Genomic DNA, 26,818 nt, shown 5'->3' with positions numbered 1-26,818 from the left:
TCCAAGCGGTGTAATACAAGTAAAATGTCCCTGTAGATCGCCGATTGTTCTCCCATTGAGAATACACAGGTTGTTATCCAGGCAGGCATCCACGAGTTTTCGCCCATTTTTTTGGACTAAGGCGTCCATCGATCGGCGAGCATGCACATTATCAATGGTGTAACACTCTGGCAGTGTGTATCTGTTTTCAGATTCAGAGTCATTAGTAATATAGTCCATTAGTAGACCGGTTCTTGCATTGAAGTCACCACATATAATCACTTGTCCTTTATTAGAATATTCCTGGAGTTCTGCTTCCAGTCTTTCCCAGATTGCGGCACAGTGGTCCCGTCCAAGGCAAGGTGGTAATACGTTTGCCTCCGGTGCCAACGGTCTCCAGTTTGAGTCTGGAAAGACTAAACCTTTTTTTTCTCAATTTTTCTTCTTCTTTTCTAAACTCTACATTCTTGTATTTTATTTGTTTTGATTTATTCCAAGGATTTGAGTTGTGTATTGAAAATCGAATATAGTGTGTAAGTGCCCTTGAACGGCTTTCCCAGAATCCCGTATTCTTATTTTCAGTAAGGGATATCCCCAAGAAAAGGTCAAAGGGCATATGTATCACTGCGTGTCGACTGTAATTACTAATGGTAGTAGAGTACTTCTAGTATAATGGACTTCTGCTTGTGTATCATTGTTTGAATGTTTCCGTACGCAGAGCTGTGTACGATGTGATTTGACGAGCTGCAGACCCAGTTCTGATATCAGTGTGCACTTGTTGGCCGGTGATCAATCTAGTGTATATTTATGGAGGAAATGCACTGTAATATTTGTCGTTGCTATTGTTGTGTGTATAAATGTTTGCTATCCGTGTGATTACTTCAAAACTTTTGAAAATCTCTCTCTCGCTCTTGAACACACTTATACATTATCTGTGTGGTTTTGTGCTATCATGTGTCTGTGTGAATAAGTCTGTATACTCGTAGATGTCTATGTGTGCCTGTGCATGTGTGTGTGTGCATGTGTGTGTTTGTGTGTGTGTGAATTATGAGAAGAGTGGACATTGTGTGTGTGGGAGGGCTTGTGTGCCTAATATTTCACAACCTAACACACAATTTATTGGGAAAATCATCACCACACAAAGGACAAACTCTTGTAAAGCCTCATATGAAGTCAATTTAGCGCAATCTACTTCACATTCACAAAGCTGGCTACACAAAGCTTTGGCTCTGAATTTTTGGTAAATAGACTTCGCAAAGTTGACTTCAAGCTCAAATAAGGACCGCCTTATTAATAAGCATGTCTCCTGTTCACAAAAGCAACCAACAAAAGCCCAAAAGGTTTCTTTTTTTAATCAATACCTTGTGAACCAGACAAGCACCAATCAATGCAACTTTAAACACTGTTCTCCCTCTTCAGACAACACCAATGCCTCATTTAAATAAGACTGAAGATCCACTTGAGCTTGTAATGACATTACAGTCGAACTCCCTTAAGACGAATCACAGGGGATCGGGAAATAAGTTCGTCTTAACCGAAATTCGCATTAAGAGAATTGATTGATTTTTTTACTGTCACAATTTTAGAAGTAAAATTTAAAAAGTCGTGTAAATGCATGTACATGTACATTCTGATCAATCTCCGATTTCATGGTGTCCACCAGTTCTGGTGCATGTACTACCCTGGCCAAGTTTCCTCTCAAGACATCAAAGAGACCGCCCCATAGGTTAAACTCCCCATAGGTTAAACTCGGTCACTGACCCGGGTGCAGGAAGTGTTTCCTCTCTCATATATGAAAGGGGAACCACCTCTCATAGCTAAAACTGGGTCAATGACCCCTGGGAAGAAGGTCAGTGTCTATAAAGAAGGCCACCCAGCCATCACAATGGACCTGCCTTTGATCTCGCCTCACAGCAGATCCTTGTAGCCTTGTGACTTTTAGAGACAAAGCGGCTCTGGGGCGATGAAAACGTGTTTGTTAAAAGAGGGGTTCGTTATGCAAATGATATGATATGTCGATCTCGGGACGAGTTTAAAGATTTCGTCATAAGCGTGAGTAAATTACAGACATTATGCATGCTTGGGAATCCAAAAAGTGCTCGTTATAAGCATAAATTCGTTACAAAGAATTCGTTTCAAGCATTTTTTTTAAGCATGAAGAAAGAGGTATTCAGTTGGGAACTTAAAACTAATACGTTATAAGTCAAAATTCGTAACTCGCGTGTTCGTTTTAGGTGGGTTCGACTGTACATCTTGGCACCACAATTTTACTGATCTCTTCCAATTACTCAACAGTAAACCCTATAATACTTTGGGACAATCCTCCCAAGATGGAGTACGGGTGCCTAAATGAAGAGGTGACTGAAACTGTGGTACACAAAATCTTCCCATTTTTATGACAGAGTCATTCATGTTCTATGTACCAAGTTGCCCTTCGGATGTTTAGTGCAGGTACCCTCAACAACAACTTTTAGACAAATAGTAAAATTTAATATGCTCAACATGCTGCCTTGAAGCACAACTAGTCTGACCTCTGGTAAGTTTCAGAGAGTGTGAGTGTGTGTGTGTGGTGTGTGTGTGTGTGTGTGTGTGTGTGAGTGTGTGTGTGGTGTGTGTGTGTGTGTGTGTGTGTGTGTGTGAGTGTGTGTGTGTGTGTGTGTGAGTGTGTGTGTGGTGTGTGTGTGTGTGTGACATGTAAGAAATACAGTCTCTACAGACTGCTGATCCTAGCAAGATAGTCGTCCAGGAACTGTTTCTCGTCAGTCATCTCAAAGTCCAAGTGGTCCGTCTCATCTCGGCTCATGTCTGACATCAGTTCATCCAATGCCTCGTTCTCCTCTCGCCTCTTCTGTTTGGCCGCATTCTTGTCTGGAGAGTCTGCAGAAATTGAAAGGTCAACTTGTAATGCACATATTTACTCTGCAGCCACAAAAATTGTTACACTTCAAAAAGTGCAGACAGAAAAATCAATGTCCACAATCAGTCCGACAAAAAGAAAGCAAATAATACGCATCTCAGCGTTTTCCTGCTTCTGCTCTTGCGATGACAGCATTAATGTGGCAGCTATAATTCCCGTTTAATGGGCAGCTGCATGTCATCTTTGGGAGACTGTATGAGTTGTGGATGTTCGTATCATGCCATCAGCAGACAGGCCTGCATGCATGGTCTTGTATGTTGATAAATGAATGGGATCATTAACACACCCAACATGCTTCGTGCATGCTGAGGACACAGAGGTAGGACATGTGATGGTGAGTCAGGACACATACACTCGACTTTGAGAAACTGATACATTTTTATCCTGTCCCAACTGGTGATTGAATCCAGGACAAAAGACAATGCAGTGTGATGTACCAATCACTCTGGCTGCAAAGGGCACACATTTTTATGCAAAAACAAAAACAACAGCCGGATTCAGATTTTACGTTAAGAACATCTGTAAACGTACCTCTATTTATTTTGAGACCCAATTCCTCCCTTTAAAGATATGATTTTCTCAAAAACATTTTAGGTCTTAGAAAGGGTGCACTGACCAGATCCAGAAGAGGAAGAAGAACCCGACTCTGACTCGTCGGAAGTGTAGGGCAGTTTACCGCTGTACTTGATCAGATCATCCACAGCCCTCTGGATATTGTTTCTGTACTTGCGCAGGGCTGTCTGAGCTGCTTTGGGTTCGAATCCCAGAGCTACAATCTGTACAAACCCAGTGAAGACCGACATTAGCCCAAGAGCTACACACTGTATACTCCTGATGACTGCAGGGCTTATTGCAAGAGAGAGAATAGGTACAAAGCTCTGCATCATTAGTATAAGAACTACAATTCGTACAAACTCAATGACTACAGACATTAGTTTAAAAGCTACAATCTGTGCAGAACAAGTGAATGACAGCATTATTCTTGAAGCTACAATCTTAACAAAACCATGTGGCTTCACCCAACAGCAGACCTGTTTACCCCCCCAAATGAAAATCAGGAATGCAGCTGGTACTTTTCCGTAATTTGAGGCATCTTTGAGTAATCTTTTTTATCAACCATAAACCAGCTCGAAAACGATTAAACGACATGTTTATTCGCGCGCTACCATGCAAAACAAGTACAAAATTGATAACCATGTTTAACAGTATTGTACTACACACACAGAAGCTCGATGACACACACACACAAACACACGACACCTGATATATAATATGCAAGCTAACTAAGACAAGTTTACTTTATCTAAAAACAAGAGGCGAAGCCTTCAAGGCTCACGTAAGAAATCGACAAACAGTAACACAAACTCAATCACTCCGTCACACATACACACACACACACACACACACACACACACACACACACACACAGAAAGAGCATAGGTGAAACTGTGCAAGAAAGCGAGACACTAGATCTAGATGTAGATCTGATCTAGATGTAGGTCTGCATGTAGCCTACTTACATGGACACGACTGCCAAATAGTCTCGGCCCGCTCAAAATAACAATCACCGAGACTTTCAGTAATTCCATCGCGTGACGTCTAACCCTCGTACGTCATAATGTGACGTCAATGTAATATGACGTCTTCAAATGTTAAAGTTTCTACCACAGACATACACACATACATACATACGCACGCACGCACGCACGCACGCACAGACAGACAAAAGTTAGCATCGCATAGGCTACACTTACGTGAGCCAAAAACCACACCACAGTATTCAGGGGCGGAGCAAGAGAGCTAGAGGGGGGGGGGGGGGGGGGGTACAACCTGGGGTCCAGGGGTTGGGGGGGTCTGGCTGAAGAATTTTAGCTATTTTATTAACAATTTGTAGCTTATTCTTGATTTTAAACATGATAATTTGGTGTCAGCAGCCACTCATTATTTCTTTTAAAGTTAGTATTAAATAATGGCAATTTATCTTCATTGATAGATCTGCTCCCGACAACAACAATTTCACAGACAGAAAATGTCTTTAGTTTCTTTTCCCCACAGACTGAATTTTTGTTTTGCTTTTTTGACAGCAAGGGGGGGGGGGGGGGGTCCGGAACCCCTGTAACATCCCCCCACCCCTCTGCCCTTGGACTATTTACAGTCACTTGAAGATGCATGTGAACAAAACAACCTTACATTCTGTCACATCAGACATCCAGTCATAATAACTCTCTCCAGAAGCTACCTTTAATTTTAGAGGACCGATTCGTTTATTTCATTTAAACATTTTGTTGTAAGTTTTTCGATTCAAAGAACTGTGATCTTTGCTATATTGGAGAAATAGTAATGGAGATCAGTTTTAGACTCAGAAAGACTTGAATTTCGGCAACAGCCAAGTAACTGATGAGCGCGACCATAGACCTACATCTATGTCTCTGGCGCGACTGACCGTAGTGAGAGATCGGTTCGCAGGTCTGAGAGCAGGGCCGGACTACCGGGGGGGTTATGGGGGCCTAAACATGTACCTTACTTATTTAATTTTTTTTTTATTATTGCTTATTTTATGCCGTTTTATGCAAGGAGCGACCATTTTCTTATCTCAGAATATGACCTACCCGTCAGCTTCAGGGGGCTTCGCCCCCTGACCCCCACAACGAGGGGGGGATGGGTTCTAGGGTTTCCGGACCCCCCCCCCCCCCAGCCAAAAAATAAAAATATTGAATGAGGTATGCATTTCTTTATTTTACATTGAGTTTCAATTTTTGGGGTATTAATCAGTGACAAAATCTGCTGCCTAAAACTGGTAATGATCATCCTCAGAATGCACCAGATTGCACCATTTTGCATCCTTTTTTTCAAAATTTTCCGGGGGGGCATGCCCCCGGACCCCCCTAGCAAGCTCGGCGCTTCGCGCCGTCGGCTCGGCGCTTCGCGCCGTCGGCTCGGCGCTTCGCGCCGTCGGCTCGGCGCTTCGCGCCTTCACACCCATATCTTCACAATATACTTTTGAAAAAAACCAGTCATAAAATGAACTGATCCGCCCCTGCTGCCAGGGGGGACATCCCCCTGGGCCACCACTGGCAACCCCTCCCCCTCCCCCTCCTCTTCGCCTAGTCCGGCCCTGGAGAGATTCTGTGGAAGTAGAGACCTAGGTCAAATAAACTCGATGCGAAGCAGGCTCATGTTTTGCCAAACATAATTTCGTGTTTTTGTTTGTTTCCATGTTCATTTGTGTACTGCATTTTGTTAAAACTAATGCTGCGTCTAACCTCGGGACACGTGCCGCGACGTGACTCGCAATTGGCTAGCTTTGTTGTTGCACTGATCTCAAGTTGATCACCAAAATGAATGTGGTTCGCTCTTCTTAAACTTCACCAGACACCGCCACTTGACTTAATAGTTTTGCCGATATTTCTGTACAACTTTTTCTTTTTTGGTTGGCATTTCGTCCCCACAGAGATCGGCCCTATATTACCCTTCGGACCAATGTCGATCTCAAATCCGCGGAATCCGACAAATACCTTGCTGTGCACATGCGCAGAAAAGGCTGTTTCGGTCAGCCTTGAAATCACAGTCCTGGTGACTACCACAATTTCGACTTCGAATTTTCACGCACAAAAAAGGTTCTCTCGACCGGAATTTCCGGAATTTTCGGTAGTATTCCGTAATACCGGAATTTAGACCCCAAATCCGTAATAATTCCGGACAATCCGGGAGGGTAAACAGGTCTGCAACAGTCTTAGAGCTACAATCTGTACAAACCAAGTGACATCAGAAATTAGTCTAGAGACTACAATCCCATGCAAGCATTGAAGGCGTATGTTCCATGAGAGACAATCTGTGTAAACTCAGTGACTTCAGTCAATAATCTAAGAGCTATAATTTGTACACACTCAGTGATTTCAGGCTTCATTCTAAGAGCAACAATCTGTCCTAACTCGGTTAAAGGCACAGTGCGCCTCCCGTAAACCATCACAGACACTGTCCGGCTTTTACACACAGTACAAACACCCTTCCATTTGAACACTCACCGAATGGGAACATCCTAGGTGCCCTACGTAAAGAGCGAGCAATTTTCAAAGAATTAATTTTGCGGATTGTGGTGCGTTTTGGAGCTAGACCTAACTTTTAAAATCTAAATAATAAATTGACAGCTTGTTACACAACCATTCTTAAATCATAAAAGAATTCTTTTTTCATCAAGACAAGATCAGTACAATTCGAAGTTTTGAAAGTTTGAAAAAAGAAACGCCCGGAAGCAGGGTCACGCAAGGTCGTGGTTCTCGCAGCAGACGACGGTTTATGTCTATCGCCAGTTCTTCTGAACAGTTAAAAGCCATCGCGAGAGTTCTTGTGAACCACAGCCGTTTGTTTCGTGCATAGTCAGAGGTACATAATAACGTGCTATTGCAGATAAGCTCACAGCGAGACTCGCATTCAAATTACTAACTGACAACTGCTTTGTGAAAAAGGGAAACTAGATCACACGGGTTCACGATGGCTCAGGGGTAAGATAAACCACGCAAAAATAAATTCTTTGAAAATTGCTCGCTCTTTACGGAGGGCACCTAGGATGTTCTCAAGCGGTGAGTGTTTAAATGAAAGGGTGTTTGTACTGTGTGTAAAAGCCTGACAGTATCTGTGATGGTTTATGGGAGGCTTACTGTGCCTTTAACTTTGGACTACAATTTGTTCAAAGTCATTTTTTATAAACACTATCACCCATCCCCCAAATTACTGCACTATTCTGATTATGTCAATCAGGTAAAGCAGCTTACATTGAAAAGCAAACTAATTTATTTGCACTACAGATTAAAGAAGAGACAGGACAGTAATTAAAGGCTTCTTGAAGGTAAAGGGTCAAAGGCAAAAGATTGAAGTCAGATTAATGCACAAACCTGTGCTATGTCAGAATCACGAAGCTTCACCGGCAAGTTATCATCAGGGATGTCAGGGGTGGTCAGCAATTCTGGGTGTGCTTGCAACAGCTGAAATGAAAGTGGACCTTGTGATGTAATTGTAACAGAAAAATGCTGTATGCACATACTGACACACTGTAGCTGCACAGAGAAAGGGGTGACATTTGTGTACACATATTTGCTAAAATATCCCTCGAGCATTCCAGGATATTGGCAAAAACTGTATGTGCAAATGTTACTGCAAATGTGTCGCTGTTCGCAGGTCACATACAGCCTGAGAGACGCAAGTGTCCAGAAAATCAGTCAAACAAAAATGGGATGTGTCGTTATTAGGATGGGTTACTGTGGGAGGTTTTACTGTATATGTGAACTTTTCCCTTTCAAGTCTTACGTCTAGCGCTGCATCCAAACTGTTGTTGGTCTGTTTTAAGGCTTCAGCAGCTGCAGCCCTTGAAAAGTCCATCTTCACCAACATGTGCACATTCTGCATGTTCAACCTGCATGAAACAAATAGCAGAAGACTCATCAAAATATGTTAACTGACAGCAGCACCAGTTTCACCAGAATTCACTTGCATTTCTATCCAGACGTACATACAACAAGGGAGGTAAATGCACATCTCATTCACTGCACTGTACAAGAAAAAACAATGATACATGTACCTGTCTTGAATTAAAAAAACCTCTCAGGAAAACTGAAGTGCCTCTAAAAATTATAATATCCACAATACATGTACTTCCATCAGGTTCACAAAGAAAGTTCATGCTATGTGCCACAGAAATAGTACTCAAAATGTACTATATTTTCAATGCACTAGTTATGGAAGGTAGGGTAAAATAAGACCAGCAACTTTAACAGGTACATCATTAAACTTTAAAAAAATTATTTTGAGTTCTCTTCCTGCATTTTGTAATAACTTGAAATAATTCCAGTCTCAGCATACATATACAGTGCTGCTTACCTGTCTCCATTTGCACAATTTCCATACTTTTTGGCCAGTTTTCTGTCTTCTCTTTCTTCTTTCTCCCTTTTCCTGATTTCTTCCTTTTCCTGGAAATAAACAACATATTGCTCCACATTTAGTGCATTGAACCAGCAAGTTAAAAATCTGTTTAAGACTATACACCACCACCAACAAAGACAGGTAAAAAGTAAAGAAAGAAAACAAAAAAAATCATGAAAAGGTACGGTACATGTATTTACCGGTAAGCATGCTTCGGTTGTTGCAGATTTTCAAACTGCTGGTAAGATGCATGCACTATACTCTCCCTACTTGAATATCTTTTGATAGAAGGCCTTTCCATGTAAGCTGTCAGCAAGGTAAACACATTGAAAATGTTTTACTAGTGTTCTTCGAAGGCCTCGGTCTTTGACATATACTTTTTTTTTTATCCGAGGCTTTGTTCTGACCCCTGGCAGGTTGACCATCAGATAGTTTTGAGATGTATGAGGTCTTCTGGCCATTAATTTTCCTACTAAGCAGACAAAGCAAAGAGATTCAGACCTATACAGTGGAACCCCCCTTTTAAGACCCTGTTTTCTCACTTTTAAATATGTTCATAACATCTGTAAATTTACCTCCATTTTAAGACTCCCTCCTTTTTAAGACCTGATTTTCTCAGATTTTTGGAGGTCGTAAAAAGGGGGTTCCACTGTACATATTTTTAATCCAGGTCCAACGGACCTCTTGTCTTCCAAGACTGGAAACAACACAGCTACTATAATTAAATCAAAGACAAAACTGCAGGGTGGTCCTACGAGTTTTAAATTGTGAGAGGCCTTTCTGCGCATGCATCCCAAAGGATGTACCTTCAGTTTCTGTGGCTTTAACTGCTCAGTACAATAGATTGAACTGATTCTTATGAACTAAAACCTTACTTTTACAGCTCTAAAAAGAGAGTTGTCATTGAACAGATCTGTTTAACCCTATGCACCATGCATATACATGTAACACCAAAATTGATAAAAAGAAGGAAATAATTATAGGCTTGAAGTCTTGATGAACCAAACACTTTTTTCTTTGAAACATTTATGTTTCTGTTATTTGTAGCAATTCACGAAATCCGTCAGGAAATAGTTGTGCAAATCAGGAATTCCTGGTTTCCTGATGGGACCTTTCATCCCAGACACAGAGAAGAGAGGAAGTCTCCTGTTTGAAAAGCAGCCAGTAACTGTGTGATACAAACCTGTCTCTGTTTCATGATGAATTCAGCCGCTACCGCAACATTACCGTCACAGGCCCTCATCCCGAGTCGGGCTTCTTGTGGCGTGAATCCCAGCTCCATCACTGAAACCACTCTCATCCATTAGGGAAGCTGTGCACAATATTCACCGTTACAGAGATGTTCAGGCTTTTACATGTAACAAGAGCAAAGTTCACTTGGAAACATACCAAAAATCAGTAGTGTGACTACATTCTGTGCATGGTAATTTTTTTCTTCTTGAATTAATTAAGCAGATTGATATGAGTTTCACTGACAATAATACCCCCCCGCGGGTTAGGGGGAAGATTTTACCCGATGCTCCCCAGCATGTCGTAAGAGGCGACTAACGGATTCTGTTTCTCCTTTTATCCTTGTTAAGTGTTTCTTGTATAGAATATAGTCAATGTTTGTAAAGATTTTAGTCAAGCAGTATGTAAGAAATGTTAAGTCCTTTGTACTGGAAACTTGCATTCTCCCATTAAGGTAATATATTGTACTACGTTGCAAGCCCCTGGAGCAATTTTTTGATTAGTGCTTTTGTGAACAAAAAACAATTAACAAGTGGCTCTATCCCATCTCCCCCCCCTTTCCACGTCGCGATATAACCTTCGTGGTTGAAAACGACGTTAAACACCAAATAAAGAAAGAAAGACTGACAATAATGAACTCAACAACAAAAACACCAAACTGCACACAGGAAGCCGCCAGGCTGTTGATGTTTGACAACAAAACTCACAGTGTACAATGGCTTCTGGACTGACTTGCAACATGTTGAATTCATCCATTGCCTGCACAAAGAAAGACAAGAACAGTTTGGATATCATCACAATCCCTTCATTTGTGTTCCTCATCCTAGCTTCCCCCTCTGTGCCCATCATTTTTTAACAATTAACACAGCACTTTTTATATGTTTTACTTGCCTTAAAGGCTTACTAACTTACTCCCGTGTTTACAAAGTATAGTTTGCCCACAATCGATGTCAAACGCACCATAAGACCATATAATGACGATATGTCGTCATGCGCGGACCATATACGTGCATTTCAGCTTGTTCTAGCCCCTGAAAAAGTGAGGATGTCAACAACGACACGGAGTTCTCTCCCTTGCGTCAACAGCGCATGTATTGCCAAATCTATAAATAGGACGATCCAGATCAAAATGAAAATGAACATATCTCAACATTGAAGGGGTCCTAGACCACAATATTTTGCAGGGAACTTAATTCAGCATGTCTCCGGCTGTTGGTAAATCAATTAGCGTGTATAGTCATCGAGTACATATGGCTTTAAGTCTAAAAGCATGCATTCAGGATTCAATCAGCCACCACAATTGGGATGTGAGGGGGGGGGGGGGGGGGGAGTAGGTCAACCAGATGGGGAATTTGAATCAGAATAATACATAGTTAAAGCCTAAGGCTGCTCGGACTTGGGTTTAAATGAGTTTATTACAGTCTACCATTGTACAAACAAAACAAAGATAGATAAAGAGGGATAAAGCCGTGCGAGGAAAGAAAGAGAAAAATCAGCTGAAAGAGAGCAGGTAAGGAGAGAGAGAGAAGTGAAACTTTTTGTTAGGCAGCAAACAAGCACTCACCCGGCGCAGCATCTGCTGTGCAGCAGCTGTTTTGTGTTGATGGAAAGTAACAATGCCTTGCAACAGGTGCAACCTCATCAGCAAAATGCGCTCAACTTCTGCTCCATTCTGCCACATATTCAAGATCAATTCTTAATTCAGCAGACATTGGACCATGACAGACAGGTAGACAAAAACAGACACAGAGACACTCACATACAGATACACTCAGACTCGTTGATAAATCTTACTAGGTTAGTCAAGGTCGATAACATAAAACAGAATATGTTCAAGAACGAGTAACAGATATGAAACTTTGTACAAACTTAATCTCTTCAAGCACAAGAATGTAGTATAGCAGGCCGAGCACAACAAAACTTTCTGCTATTCAAGAACACTGCAGCCCTCTGAATTAAGACCCCCCCCAACACACACACTTTTTAGAATAAAGACTTTGCTTTTCCAGATTTTCTTTTCATTTCCTCTGTAGATTTCTATCCATTTCAATACTCCCTCCATTTTAATTAAGACTTGCATGCATGTTCTAAGCTCTCACTCCACTTCGCGTCTGTCTTTGAAAGGTGTGTCCTACCTTCAGCAGTTTTAATCTTTCATTGTTGGCACCATATGACTTTATGAAGGCTGACTCACACTTCTGTAAGCGACGTTCTGCAAGTCAAGAGCAAGACAAACTGTGTGCATTATTGACATGTAAGGAAAATCTAAAAAACATACCAATATCTCTGACTAGAAAATCCATACACAAGGTTTCTGCTGGTATCATAATGAAGCACTGGGGAAACAACATCAGTGAAACAAAAAAATTATATGTACATGTGAACTCTCAAGGCACCACATGCCGTGAAATGGTTAACCACTTTTTTGGACCAGACATTTACTAAAGTTAAAAATAAACATGCTGTTGGTAGATCTAAATTTCTGAAATGTTTTATTTTGCATACTTATCTTGGTCCATTCACTTGCTTATAAAAGAAATGACAAACACAAACAAGTACTCCCCTGATAGAGGATGATAGCAATATAATGTGGTTTCCAATTTGAAAAAAATGAAAGTCATATCCTGTTTCTGTACTACTGAAACATTAGACTGTTTTGTACCTGCATCAGGCAGCTCGTTGACATTCTCTAGGCACAGGTAACACCAGACAATATCCAGACACAGAATGGCAAAATTGTCCACGCTGTCCAAAATTTCAGCTCGACAGTTCCTGAAAATAAAGTCAATCATTCAATCAATCAATTAACCAACTATCAATCAACAACAACAAAGAGAGGTATCCCAACTCTCTCAATAATTCTGCCTTCCCTTAAGCCCGCTACTAACTACAGCCGAACCAAGCCGAACTAGGTTCGGCGAATGTTACACCATGCCTTGTTCAGTGTACTAACTAACAGCGAATGTTTTGGTGACACCGGTCACATGATCAAGAAATATCACATGAGAAGACTCGAGATCAGTTGAAAGCGTTATAGCCGCCATTATTGTCACTCTTCAAGGATGAAGATACACAAATATTCAACCAATGATAAGTCAGTTCGTCTAAGGTTACAGTGACGCGCTGCAAGGTTTGCAGGACTGAATCGGCGAACCTCGAACGTTGCAGCTGCAACCTAAAAATAGGGGAATCCCCTGATTTGATGACGTAGTGCAACGTTTGCCGAACCTAGTTCGGCTGTAGTTAGTAGCGGGCCTTAGAGGCACATCACATGAAATAAACTATTTTCTCAATCTTGACCCCTGACATTTTTTGATAGATGTTGATGATTTGAATGCAGACATGAACAGATAGACAGATGAAAGACCCACACACACACTCACATGCTTTTATGTGTAGTGTTTTCTTAAAAAAAAACTATCACTAGGATGACTGAAATGAAAGCACATTTATAAATTCTCGAACCAAATCTGATATGCTTAAGAATTATGAACATTAAAAATGTTTCACATTGTGCTTTCTACCATGCTTTGTTTACTACCACCATCAAAGCAACAGTTATCATTACTGATACTTTGTTTCTGTGCTGCATTTACCCGAATTCTTTGTCTGCCTCCAGCAGCAGTAGCAAGGCTTTGGTGTAGTTTCTTTTTTTCAGTGCAGCACGTCCTTTCTCGTGTAGCGTCATTGCCAGTGTCAATGCCTGCATGCAACAAAAACATAACTGTATCAGATCCAGTGGTACCTGCCATGTGCGGCACCTCCCATGAGATGACACCTACCAAGAAAGAACACTTTCTTTTGCCCTTTTGTCTATTTCCTTGAACAAAATATATACCTGTTATAAGAAACAACTTAAAATATATAGAGACACTTTCGCCTGGTCCCAAAGATATTCTTTAGCACTAGACATCTAAAGCACATGATATTCAAAATAGTTGTTATTGATAACAACAAGCTGCACAGAATGACAAATGTACGACGCAGTCCTCTGTACTGGAGACTTTCCAGGCTTTTTCCTTAATAGACCCACACACACACTTTCATTTTCATTCATTCGCTTGCGGCTTCGTGGCAGGCGGAAGAAAAAATCATCCAGATAAGTTTTCGTTATTAATTGTTTGTCTGTGCACTTAAAAGACAGTTGGGTCGATATATTTGTGAATGTATTGTTTTGTCAATAACAAACGTTCCAGCAACCTACCTTTCTTGTTTTCTTATTCTGAATTTTGGAACGTTGGCAGTCTCTTTGTTTTGGGATTTACACACAAAATAAATTGCAACCACCATCAAAGCAACAATCACCATGTTAGGTTCTGTTCAAATATGAATGACAATTTAAAGTTAATTCTCAACACAATTTGCACAACAAGAGATGGCAGAAAATGGATTTCTGATTCAGGCAAAACAATTCAGAAGATCTAGTTGAGCAGACTGTACTGTCCTATGCACCTTCTTAAAACAAAGCTACACAAATAACTAACCCTTTTTTCTTCTTTAGGGAGATCGAGAGACCTGCCATGCTGATCAGTGATCTGTACCCCAACATCGTCATCAATGTCATCTGCACACAGAAAAATAAGAGTTTTCAAGGTTCTGAACATAAAAGATCACTGTTTCAGTGGTTTAATTAGCTCAACTCAGAAGCTACTTGCGGAGTCGATGAAAAGTGGGTGTAAGAAAACAGGAGTCAAAGAAATGTATTCCTAAAATTCAAAAACTGAGATTATTGTACATGGAAACAAACAGCTGTAGAAGTATCTGTGTGCCAAAGATACCAAGTATACACAGCATATTGACCTTAATGTCCTGACAAAAGACAAAAACCCACAAGTAACAGCTTGTCAAAATGACTGATACAATACGACAAGGTACCCCAGAAAACAGAACGTGGCATGATTAACATACCTGTCTCAGCCCTTGTAGAAAGCAGTTCTGCAGCCTGCCGAGTTTTAGAAAAGTCTGCAATCTGTTGTTCCTCACGTTTGACATCAGCTTCTGTGTCTGTTATCATCACTGCCATCACTTGACTGCCATTCTGCGAAGCACAAAATGAACAGGTAAGGTACATGCTATGGACAACAGAAGAAAGAAAAGGTACCGTACTTTCCGGGTGACAAGGCGCTTCGTTATACAAGACGCACCCCCTTCTGAGCAAAAAATTGTAATCCAGTCACCCATTGGACGCAAGGGGCCGATAGGGCGCACCAAAATGACCCAGTTTTTGCCATGAGAGGTGGTTTCTCTGTCATATCTGAGAGAGGAAACACTTCCTGCACCGGGGTCAGTGACCGGTCAGTGACCGACTTTAACTGAGTGAAAATATGTGTGCTCTGTGTGTGCGGCCAGATCAAAGGCATTGTGATAGCTGGGTGGCCTTGTTTATAGACACGACCTTCTTCCCAGGGGTCAATGACCCAGTTTTTGCCATGAGAGGTGGTTCCCCTGTCATATCTGAGAGAGGAAACACTTCCTGCACCGGGGTCAGTGACCGAGTTTAACAGAGTGGAAATCTGTGTGTGCGGCCAGATCAAAGGCAGGGCAGTACCTAGTAGCTGAAACATGCATTATCACAAGTTGTTTGACTGGTACTCAAGCGGTCTCTTTGATTTTTTTCGTATTTCATACACGGATTAGGCGCTTCGTTATACAAGACGCAGGGGTCGAACTCGAGGAAAAAAGTCGCGCCTTATGACCCGGAAAGTACGGTACCAATCCTTTGACCGAGAGAACGTAAACTTGCTGTTTGTCATAATTTGTGATACATACAATAAAATCACATATGTACCACAAAACACTTTTGATGTTTGTGTTTGTGAAGAGCTAGAAAGTTTGTGACCTGAAATGGATTGAATGAATACAGAACATACAAAATAAAACAACAAATCAATAATCATCACAATTAAATTTCATAACAAAATCTCAAATACATCAAAAACAACTATCTCAAAGACAGAGAGAAAAAAAAAGTGAGCAAAGAAAGAAAAGGAAGTAAAAGAAAAATTATAGAAAGAAATACAGAGAGAAAAAAAAAATGAAAGTCAGGTACAGTGGAGTCCGGGTACAACGAATCTCAATGGAGATACATTTTAGTTCGTTATATCAGTAATTCGCTGTAGAGTTTTCAACCCTAAATGGCCTCAAGACAAGTTTTCCCAATCACCTTCAAATGATCGTCCCATCGATCTTTCCTTGGAGAGTACAATCTCTGCATGTTTTCAACAGCTTCATAATCCATAGAGAGAGGCAAACTAACAGCGGGAGGTGCATGAAAAGCGTCAGTTTTCACGATAAAACTTTGACTCGCTCATTCACGGGACATAACTGCACTCCGGACTGTCCACAGTGTTGAGCAATTTAGGAGACTTCACTGCCTGAGGAGAGTATTGATTCAAACGAACGCGTGGTTCTATATCGCGTCACTCGGTCACGGATCGGAGAAAACAAAAAAACAGTTCCAGATTTTGAAACCATGTTTGTCAGCCATTGTTTTTAGCAAGACAGACCACATGTGCACGAGCTTCGCTGACGTACATCGCAAAATGTCATGACGTCACCACAACTTTCGGTTTTGGTTCGATCTGTTCCATGCACTTCCCGCTGTTAGTTTGTTCAGAGTTCGCTCATCACGCGATGTGCACTTGTGTTTGTGTATTTTTGTCTTTGGAGACAATTATTGACATCAGTTCGTTGTAGCCTTGTGACTTTTAGAGACAAAACGGCTTTCTTTATTTGGTGTTTAATGTCATTTTCAACCATTCAAGGTTATATCGCGACGGAGGGAAGAGGGGAGATGGTATAGAGCCACTTGTCAATTGTTTCTTGTTCACTAAAGCACTAATCAAAAATTTGCTCCAGGGGCTTGCAACGTAGTACAATATATTACCTTACTGGGAGAATGCAAGTTTCCAGTAAAAAGGACTTAACATTTCTTACATACTGCTTGACTAAAATCTTTACAAACATTGACTATATTCTATACAAGAAACACTTAACAAGGGTAAAAGGAGAAACAGAATCCGTTAGTCGCCTCTTACGACATGCTGGGGAGCATCAGGTAAATTCTTTCTCGTCCCAACCAATATGGGACTCCCTCCAACCCGCGGGGGGCGACAAAACGGCTCTGGGGCGATGAAAACGTGTTTGTTAAAAGAGGGGTTCGTTATGCAAATGAGTTCAAAAGGTTCGATGTAGCCGGAAAGTAACAAGTAAGAAATAGAAGGCTGTCTGCCGGGAAATCAATGGCAGTTTGTTAAAAGAGGGATTTCGTTATACCCAGGTTCGTTATAGCTGGACTCCACTGTATAAAGAAAAAATGCAAACAAATGAGTACAAATACCTTGATGTTCTGAGCATGCAGTGGATGTTTGTCATCAATGACTCTTCCAGCAGAGATGAGTTTTAGCCGCATTCTGTCCATTCCTGTTTCTGTTGAAACTGCCTGCTTCAGATCAGCTCCACACTTGTCAAGGCTCATTTCAAGGGAAATCACACGCTTGGCTGAACTCTGAAAAACAATGTAAGGTCCACGTGAGAACAAAGATAAAAAAAAAGTGTCAAAGTAAAAGTATAACAGCACAACATGTACAACAATAAGCCTGCCAACACAAAAACCTCGACAGAACAGTCAAAAACATAAATTCCCTTTGCAAGGACAATAGACGAATTCCGAAAAAAACTTAGTCGGGTTTGTATGTGTTTTGGGAGAGTGACACGGAAACTCGTGCTCCTGTCCGCGTGTTCACACAAACCCCTCGCTAGTGATTGGCCCCTCCAATGTTTGGCAGAGGTTTTGCAAGAAAAGGTCTCTCTACCACAACCCATACAAACATGATGGAGTTATTTCCGAAAATCGTCTATTTAGATGACATCTCTGATGACCCATAAACAATACATGAAGCTTGATAGCAGCAACTGACCCAAGACAAAAAAATACGCAGAAACGTGACAAAATGCATGAAAAAATCATCCTGCAGGCCATAAAACCTGAGTTGTCTTCCCTTAACATAAGCTCCAATAGCTCATCCAAACTGAGTAGTGTCGCAAGTATGATTTCTACCTACTGTTTAAAAAAAATAGCCAGCTTATGAACAACAATAAGTGAATAACACCAACAACAATAACACCATACACAAGTAAGAATTGTAAAACTTGCCTTTAGACCTGCAGGTACCTTGACCTTGACAGTGGCAAGTCCCGTTGTTTGAAATTTGTTTCTCTCTGCAAGCTTTGCCAGTGCATGGACACGCAAACTTTCCAAAGCTCTTGCAACAATCTCTTCCTTCATAACTAGGTCTTTAGCGTATCTTTTGATTAAATCCTGAAATCAGTCACAGTTATTGCAGATTTTCACAAAGTCAACAAAAACAATGCAGAATTTACTGCATTAGAACAGAGGGGGAATTCTTACCATGCCACATGTATCTATTCATAAAATCCAGTTAAAACTTTAACCTTATTGAAAACCACAGACTTGTTTTTTAATTCATACAGTTTTAAACAAAAACTATAGCTGCTGACTCACCTACAGTCGAACCCACCTAAAACGAACACGCTAGTTACGAATTTTGACTTATAACGTATTAGTTTTAAGTTCCCAACTGAATACCTCTTTCTTCATGCTTTAAAAAAATGCTTGAAACGAATTCTTTGTAACGAATTTATGCTTAAATAACGAGCACTTTTTGGATTCCCAAGCATGCATAATGTCTGTAATTTACTCACGCTTCTGACGAAATCTTTAAACTCGTCCCGAGATCGACATATCGTATCATTTGCATAACGAACCCCTCTTTTAACAAACACGTTTTCATTGCCCCAGAGCCGCTTTGTCTCTAAAAGTCACAAGGCTACAAGGATCTGCCTGTGAGGCGAGATCAAAGGCAGGTCCATTGTGATGGCTGGGTGGCCTTCTTTATAGACACTGACCTTCTTCCCAGGGGTCATTGACCCAGTTTTAGCTATGAGAGGTGGTTTCCCCTTTCATATGAGAGAGGAAACACTTCCTGCACCCGGGTCAGTGACCGAGTTTAACCTATGGGGAGTTTAACCTATGGGGCGGTCTCTTTGATTTCTTGAGAGGAAACTTGGCCAGGGTAGTACATGCACCAGAACTGGTGGACACCATGAAATCGGAGATTGATCAGAATGTACATGACTTTTTAAATTTTACTTCTAAAATTGTGACAGTAAAAAAATCAATCAATTCTCTTAATGCGAATTTCGGTTAAGACGAACTTATTTCCCGATCCCCAGTGATTCGTCTTAAGCGAGTTCGACTGTAGTTCTATTAAATGTCAACAACAAAATTTGTTTCACTATTCTAAAACCTTTTTTTTCATTGTACAGCTGTTGGTATGCAAGCTGTTTTAAACTTAAAGTCTTCAAACACTTATAAATTCATGACTGAAAGTGCAACTATGCTACAATATATGCTAGTTGCTACTTATAATTTATCTTGCCGTGACAAATACAGTATGCATCATTGCATGTCCATAAAAAAGTCCAGTCTCACCAATGGTATTTCTCCTCTTTCCTGTGTTTCAGTTGTGTATGGTGGCAGCCACAACTGTACTTTATCTGCATTTAGTTTTTCTCTAACTTTGGCCTGCAACAGCTCCTGGTTGTAGCCTTCCATCTCCATGTTCCTGAGTTCTGCCCAAAAAATGCATGTAGCCATTTTTACATGAATGTGTGTGAGCACTCCGGTGAGTGTGTATCTATCTTATATATGGCCCAAAGTCAGAATTGGTGTCCATTTTTGTGACATACAAAATCAATTTTAAAAATGAACATTTTCTTTGTTTTGAAAATAGAGATGTATTTTAGAGCATAAATACGCAAGGAACAGCTATGATTTAAGAAAACTCATGTTTGATCACTTCACAGATTCAGGTTTAAAAGTTTGCAGGAGTTCATAACTTCACACCGTCACAAAATTTAGACTTGTTAAATCATTGTTGCTACATGTATTGGGTCTGTTTTAGACATCTGAGCAAATTGCTACAGCAAATTACTTTGCATTTCAAGCAAGTTAAACTTGTTTTGGCCACGCATGATGCAGATGTGAACTCCATTATTGGGAAGTTCATAACTTCACATAATTTACTTTTATTGGTATAATAAATTTAATTTATACAGGCAGGAAACAATTTGTTTAGTTTTTTAATCTGAAAAAGGTGAGCTGGAACATGAAGGTAATTTTTGAAGATGAAGTGTGGAGAAGATTTTTTGGTTATCTGTATTATTTATAGAAATTAATATTGTCACAATTTTTTCACAGCAAATATTGGCATAAGTTATCATTAAATCTACAATTTTGCTGTTTTTGTGCAAAATGTGCTTGAAAAGTACCATCAAAAGGATTTCAATACACCAAAATGTTTGTCTGACTCAAAGAGTTGGCAGAAACTGAAAGTTTTTTTAGAATGTCCTAGGAGTTCATAACTTCACACCGTGACATCACAAACTATGGCTAATTCAAACCAAAGTAAGAAAGTGCATATGTCATCTTATTTTCTCTCCAGCTACTCTTTGTAATCAACATACAACTAAGTAATAAAAGTAAAACATTTGTGAAAACAAACGATAACAAAAATCATAAAATGTGAGCGTGCGCATAACTTCACAAGAATTTTTGTTATGTTGGTCTCTAGTACAGTTACTGTATAATATATTTGCAAAACAATGACAAACTGAGAACACAGAGTTATAGTATAGGCTAAAGCTGCACTTATATTACAAAATCAGATTTTAATTGCCAAAATAAAACAAATTGTTTGAAACTTGTGAAAGTTCATAACTTCACATCAATCACACATTTATACTAAAATAACTAACTAAAGTCTCTTGCAAATAATTCTAAACAACTTAATGATTTACTTAACCAAACTCAGTCATGAAAACTGTTACCGAAATCATTATTTAGTTAGTGTTTATGTCAGCTGACTGTGTGTTCATAACTTCACATCATTTATTTAACTGAAAAGCTACGTACTAAAATCTGCTGGTAAATTAAAATAAAAATGACATCAAACTGTAACAGCCTACTCTGGAGAAGAGCAGCACATCATTTGAGGTAGTGATTTAGTGTTGTAAATTAATTATTGTGTATAAATCATACTCATGGCATGTGTTCATAACTTCACACCGTGGGGCTGAGAGTCAGTTGATGTGAAGTTATGTACACCGTGCAGTCAACCCAGATTCATGCTGGAATTATCAAAATGTAATTTTGAGGGTTGATATTCAGAAAACTTCTTACAAAATGTCCAGATAAAGTCAAATGTACTCTTTTGCTATTAACAAGGCATTATTTTAAACACGCCCTTGAAAAATGAGCTTGAGTTATGTGAAGTTATGAACTTCATGACAAAACGGCTAAGTACTTCAGAAAGAAACAGTCAGCAGCCAGTAGATTCTTTTTGTGATGAAAATCATGGTACAGTGTAATTTGGAAACTGAAAATAGTCATTTTACATATATTTTGGGTTTTGACATGAGTTAGTAACTCTCACATAAAAATAGTGCGCAAGACACAGAGAAAATGGCTAACTAAAGCATACTGCTTGACTTTAGTGACAAAAATTGCTTAGTATCTAAATCTAATGTACTTTTATATGCAAAATTGCTGTTCCACTACAACCTTAACTTTCATGGCTAGCATTTAAGGACAAAAAACACTCTCAGTGGAGATAGTAGGAAAGTTCATAACTTTCTCACAAGAATTTTTTATTTCTCAATTACTCAAACACCAATGAATGAACTTGATGCAAACTTTCAGTGTGACTGCTGCTAGTGGATCCAAATGCATTACAAAGCTAGGTGTTCCCCAACCAGTCAATTTACTCATTTTATAAGGCAAAAGGTTGGAAAGTTCATAACTCTTTTTTCACAAGAAAATCTGCACATAAACTTCAAACTACTTTTGAACATGCAAAAACAAGTCAAACAACCCTTTTTATGTTTTATACCTCTGCAAAACATACTGTAAAATACTTTTTTTACAAAAATATATCAGGTTTCAATCTTTAATTATTATTTAGAGCTGATCAGTGAACATAAATGAAGTCTTACGGAAATAGTTATGAACTTTCTGTGAAATTTTGTCTCCCCATTTTCTGCAGGCTCACTGACAAAATTCAAAAACTTTGCTTTGTCAAAGGTACATTTGAGTTTTACTGGCTCAGTGAAAAGTCATTCATGACATTCTGTCCCATAAATATGACAGAGTAGACCATGTTTCAATATGCTGTAAGGTCATGTCACAAAAAATGGCCAAAATGTAGTGCTGCTGACTTCAGATAATGGCGACATTTTCATTAAAAACAACAACTGAGCACACAATGTTTCTCTAGGTGTGTACTTCATACTTTTTTTTACAAGTCTCATTAATCTTTACAAGGATTTTATTTTTCTTTGATGTACAAATCAGGTTAGAGCCAAGGTTGCACAGCTATTTCAGCTGTGGACACCATTTCAGACTTAAGGCCATATATAAGACTTGTGTCGGTGTGTGTGTGTGTGTGTCTGTGTGTTCGCGATGCACGGCCAAGGTTCTCGATGGATCTGTTTCAAATTTGGTGGCCATATTCAGGTACATCCCGGACACAACCTGGTCGATGAGATATTTCAACACGTGCTCTCAGCGCGCAGCGCTGAACCGATTTTGGTTTTTCTGTTCATCTTCCCAGATCCATTCCCACTAACTCTTCCTTATCTTCTCCAGTGTTTTGCGTTTATCTCCCTTCCTTCGTGTGGCGTCAATCCATATTCCCGTTTCTATTTTTAGAAGGTCACTGTCGACAACGCTCAATCCATATTCCCGTTATACTATTTTTAGAAGGTCACTGTCCCGGCGAAGCCGGGTATTACTCTTCCTTATCTTCTCCAGTGTTTTGCGCGTTTATCTCCCTTGCTTCGTGCAGTTGCGCGTTTATCTCCCTTCCTTCGTGTGGCGTCAATCGCGTATGGTGCGCCACTCACCCGGCAAAGCCGGCGTACGGTGCGCCACTCACCCGGCAATGCCGGGTATTCGGTTCTACTTCTTCCCGGCGAAGCCGGCTACCCGGCGAAGCGGGTATTCATCTAGTTTATATATATATATGCATTAATATGTGTGTGCCATGTACGTGCATATGCCGCTTGAGCTTCGCCAGAGCCCCTCTCTTGACGCGTTCAAGAGTAGGTTGAAGACTCAGTTCTTCCCGTAGCTGGCTGCGACTTTCATGTTCGACGTGATGTGTTGTGCCCCAAAAGACATTCTTGTGCTGTGCTCTGTGAGAGGTGTTTTCTTTGTGTTTAATATTATTTTGTTTGGACCTAGCTATTAATGTGTACCTTGTTGTTAAACAGTTGTTTGTTGTATGTTTATCAGGGTTTGCTAGTGTGTGATAGGGTTCGTGTCCGTCTGTAGATGTTAGTTTCTTTGTTAGTCGATCCTGTGTTGACAACTTTTCGACAAGCGCTTAGAACTGTACCCACGGAATACGCGCTATATAAGCTTCATATTGATTGATTGATTGAGATGTGAGTGTGTGTTTGTGCTCTGCATGTGTGTGTGTGTATGTGCGCATATGCTTGCATGCCTGCTTTCCCATGCATGTGTAAATATTGAGTGTTTGTTCTTACACTATATGCAGCCTGCCTGGATGCTAATAATGAAGGAAAATAATGATGAGGGATCGTGTAGTTTGGTACAAGACTCAATCAGGCAAACAGGTTCTGGAAGCAAGATGGAAAAAAACAACTAAACATCCAAACACATCAGATACACCCAATCAGAGTGTGAAACGCAGATAATATTTATGGGCTCAGTGACTCTTTTCCTGGTGTGCCCTAATTTGACCAAAACTGCTTTTTCATCGACATCGGCCATTGCATTCAACAATGCATCCCAGTTTCCGCTGTTTCTTCTGATTCAGCCCTAACTTTCCGATATTTACAGGATAGTAATTCTAAAATACAAACCTGTTGCACAAAACTCGACGAACACATGAAACTTCAGTCGTGAATAAACAAGACAAACCCCTGTTTACCGGATGCAAACTTCCTTACTTTCCTTTTGATGACATGTCGTTTTGTTGTTTGCATAGAAGACAAACAAGCACCATATTTTCGAATTCTACTAACTGCTCTGTGTCTTTCTTCGCATTTCAACGTTCTTCAATATATGGTACCGTTATAGGTAAAATATTTTTCCTTAGGATGTAGTCCATGCTTTTACGAACAAACTATGTTTTGAAGATAAACAGAAATTACGAAACTAACTTTTGTGACAGCTTCGTATTAGAGGTCTTCTGATGTCGTCCTGCCGCGACCCGAGACAGCTGACTACGAAACCTTACACCTGCGATTCTAATTATTACTGGGGTAAGCTTATATTGATCACGATGTGTGAGTATTGCCGGCTGTTGTTGTATTGAAAATAAAAATCACAGCACCTGCTTGCATTGTTAAGTGTATAAGAGTCTTTTGGCATGTCGTTGTGTGTATTCATGATGCACCCAAAGACTAAGTGTTGTTGATGGGACTGGGAGAGGGGGAGGGGGTGTGAGGAGGTATAGACTGGGGTTTGTTTGATTCACGTTTCAAAGTAATAACTAATATTATCATTATTATCGTTGACAACAGAGAGAGCGACTTCATATGTATATAGTTTGGAAATCTAGCTTTGGACTGTACATAGGGTGTCACTGTCAATGAAACTGAAGGGAGGGAGGGATCCAGAGTGCATAATATAAGATGTTTGGTGGCTTGTTGACAGACCAGCTTTTTTGTTGGTCCAAGGGGACCATATCGTCTTTTGTTTCATCTTTATCGAGGCCGCGGTTGATAAATATGAGACAAAAGGCGATATGCTCCCCGAGGACCAACAACAAAATGCTGGTCTGACCACAGGCGGAAGGTATCGTCCACCGGACTACTACTATCACAGAAAGACTACAAGGTACGTCACTCACCTTCGAGTCTTCTGTGTTCTTGGAGTCGCTTCCTGGGGAAAAATATTGTTCAAGACGGTTTGCCTCTTCCTACAGTCTGTGTAAGGTCAAATAAATACAGTTGAATGATTGTTTGAACTGTATGTACCTTAAATTTCCAGCTTCCGTCCCTTGCAGGTTGTTTTTAACCATCATTTGGACGAATCTTCGTTTGCGAGCCGCTAACTTCCACTTGGCGTCAAACTCATGCATCCGCACCGAATATGCATACCAGCGCTCATTGGTCTAAAACATATGTAAATATTGTGCAGCAAAGGGAAGCTACCCACGGGAAAATAATCATCGAATATCCTGTTATTAACCAATGAGCATATTTCTTTTCTTTTTAAGTGTTTATGACTTTTCGTTGTGGATTTTGCAATTACAGAGATAAGTTGCAAACTGACCATGAGTCGCCGCGGTAATTATCAACATTGATTGGGTCTTTGAGAGTGAATGCTTACAATCGTTGTCCTTGGAAACACAAATCCAAAACCGCGATGGTTCCACACATCAAACAATCAGCCTGATTGGCTTTTACTTTGACAATCCACGTTTCACCTGAAAGCTCAAACCCATTCACTACCTCGATTTATTGCATGGCGAACATGAGATTTATTTCCCAGGTGTTTGTGAATGAAAACTCGTGAAAATGATGACAATGTTAATTATCCTACATACGTGAGAGAGACACTCGTGAGATAATAATCGTTCAAATCACACGTGTGTATATTATGTAAATGAGGTCACTGATTATGATGCCAAAGTCACCAAGACAAACATCATAGAAAAAAAATTGCGCTCGCTAAATCCCCTCGATTAATTTTTAGAACTAACAGTAACACGTCACGCCACACTTTCAGAGTGACGTTTCTTTGCTTTGACGTGATAGATTGCACGAGGCTTTAGAAGAGATCGAGGTTCCAAAACAAGCGTCTTCAATTTAGCTGCCTCGACTGCAGGACTTTTTGAGTCAAATACACGTAAATACAGTATGTAGGATAAACAGAATACTACATGGCTTGCTGTGTCGTACCAGATTTACACGAGTGCTCGCAGTTCAATATTTAAAAAAGCAACTCGTGTAAATATGGTACGAAACAGCAAGCCATGTAGTATTCTCTATGTAAATAGAAGTATGAAGATAAATATATACATAAATGAGATGAACATATGTTATGGGGCTTTAGAAACATTTCTATTTGGCATAAAAATAAAAAATGTGCACATTCTTTTAATTAAATTGTGCCCAGTTACTGATCAAGTTACTCTTTTGGCTGTGGCTAAAGACACAGGGTCCGTGACTTTAGTGCCCAGACTATATCGACATCACTGACGTCATCATACAAAAGGGACAGAACTCATGGCTGCTCACCCTGTAAATCGTGTTAATCGTGATTTTGTGTTTGTGTATGAGTTTCAAATCGCTGTTCAATTCAAAGAACTGTGGAAAAAGATTATAAAAATTATCAGTTTTAAAACTCAGAAAGACATGTTTGTCGGCAACAGTGCGATAACTGTTAGGTGTTTGACCGTAGCGAGTGATGTGGTTCATTCGCAGGTGTCAGAGATTCTGTCGAAATATCTTGATGCGAAGCACATTTATGTTTTGCCATAAATTAAACATGTTTGTTGTTTTTTGTTTGTTTCCATGTTTATTATTTATTTACTGCATTTTGTAAACTAATGCTGCTCCTAGCCTCGGGACCAGTAATTCACGTTGCTTGGTTCTCAGACAAATTCAGTGATCAATGCCAAATCAGTCAGTGAATTGTGAGGTTTTTTGTTTTTTTCAATC

At 40.1% G+C, this 26,818-nt stretch overlaps 2 protein-coding genes across 4 annotated transcripts in view; one reads left to right on the top strand and one right to left on the bottom strand.

The window, feature by feature from the left end:
• Positions 1-1,315: 1,315 nt before the first annotated feature.
• LOC138959795 (NEDD8 ultimate buster 1-like) lies at positions 1,316-24,136 on the bottom strand. The gene is made up of 17 exons (XM_070331408.1): positions 24,011-24,136; positions 19,557-19,696; positions 18,198-18,362; positions 17,382-17,549; positions 14,951-15,080; positions 14,527-14,606; positions 13,639-13,745; positions 12,705-12,814; positions 12,178-12,254; positions 11,607-11,714; positions 10,750-10,801; positions 9,996-10,096; positions 8,771-8,859; positions 8,201-8,306; positions 7,789-7,878; positions 3,513-3,672; positions 1,316-2,856 (listed from the first exon to the last, which is right to left on the bottom strand). Exons 2-17 carry the CDS (start codon positions 19,683-19,685, stop codon positions 2,690-2,692), a joined length of 1,839 nt encoding a protein of 612 aa, XP_070187509.1. The 5' UTR covers positions 19,686-19,696; positions 24,011-24,136; the 3' UTR covers positions 1,316-2,689.
• A 200-nt stretch (positions 24,137-24,336) lies between these two features.
• LOC138959792 (1-phosphatidylinositol 3-phosphate 5-kinase-like) overlaps positions 24,337-26,818 on the top strand; it is an 83,001-nt gene continuing 80,519 nt past the window's right edge. For all 3 annotated transcript variants that reach the window (XM_070331405.1, XM_070331406.1, XM_070331404.1), the window contains exon 1: positions 24,337-24,412. The gene's annotated coding sequence lies outside the window, so the exon portion shown is untranslated. The remainder of the gene's footprint in view (positions 24,413-26,818) is intronic.

The sequence above is a fragment of the Littorina saxatilis genome, linkage group LG2, assembly GCF_037325665.1.
Source record: "Littorina saxatilis isolate snail1 linkage group LG2, US_GU_Lsax_2.0, whole genome shotgun sequence".
Lineage (NCBI taxonomy): Eukaryota > Metazoa > Mollusca > Gastropoda > Littorinimorpha > Littorinidae > Littorina > Littorina saxatilis.
Note: the sequence above shows the minus strand (reverse complement) of the source record. Positions and strands in the feature narration are given on the sequence as shown.

Bases quoted from the DNA above. Each gene is read 5' to 3' on its own strand.
- LOC138959795 (XM_070331408.1), bottom strand. From the start codon at position 19,685: ATGGAGATGGAAGGCTACAACCAGGAGCTGTTGCAGGCCAAAGTTAGA. The intron at 17,550-18,197 runs GCAAGTTTTACA...ATTGTTTTTCAG, and splicing joins AGGTACCTGCAGGTCTAAAG to AGTTCAGCCAAGCGTGTGAT. The intron at 10,802-11,606 runs GTGAGTGCTTGT...TTCTTTGTGCAG, and splicing joins CACAGCAGATGCTGCGCCGG to GCAATGGATGAATTCAACAT.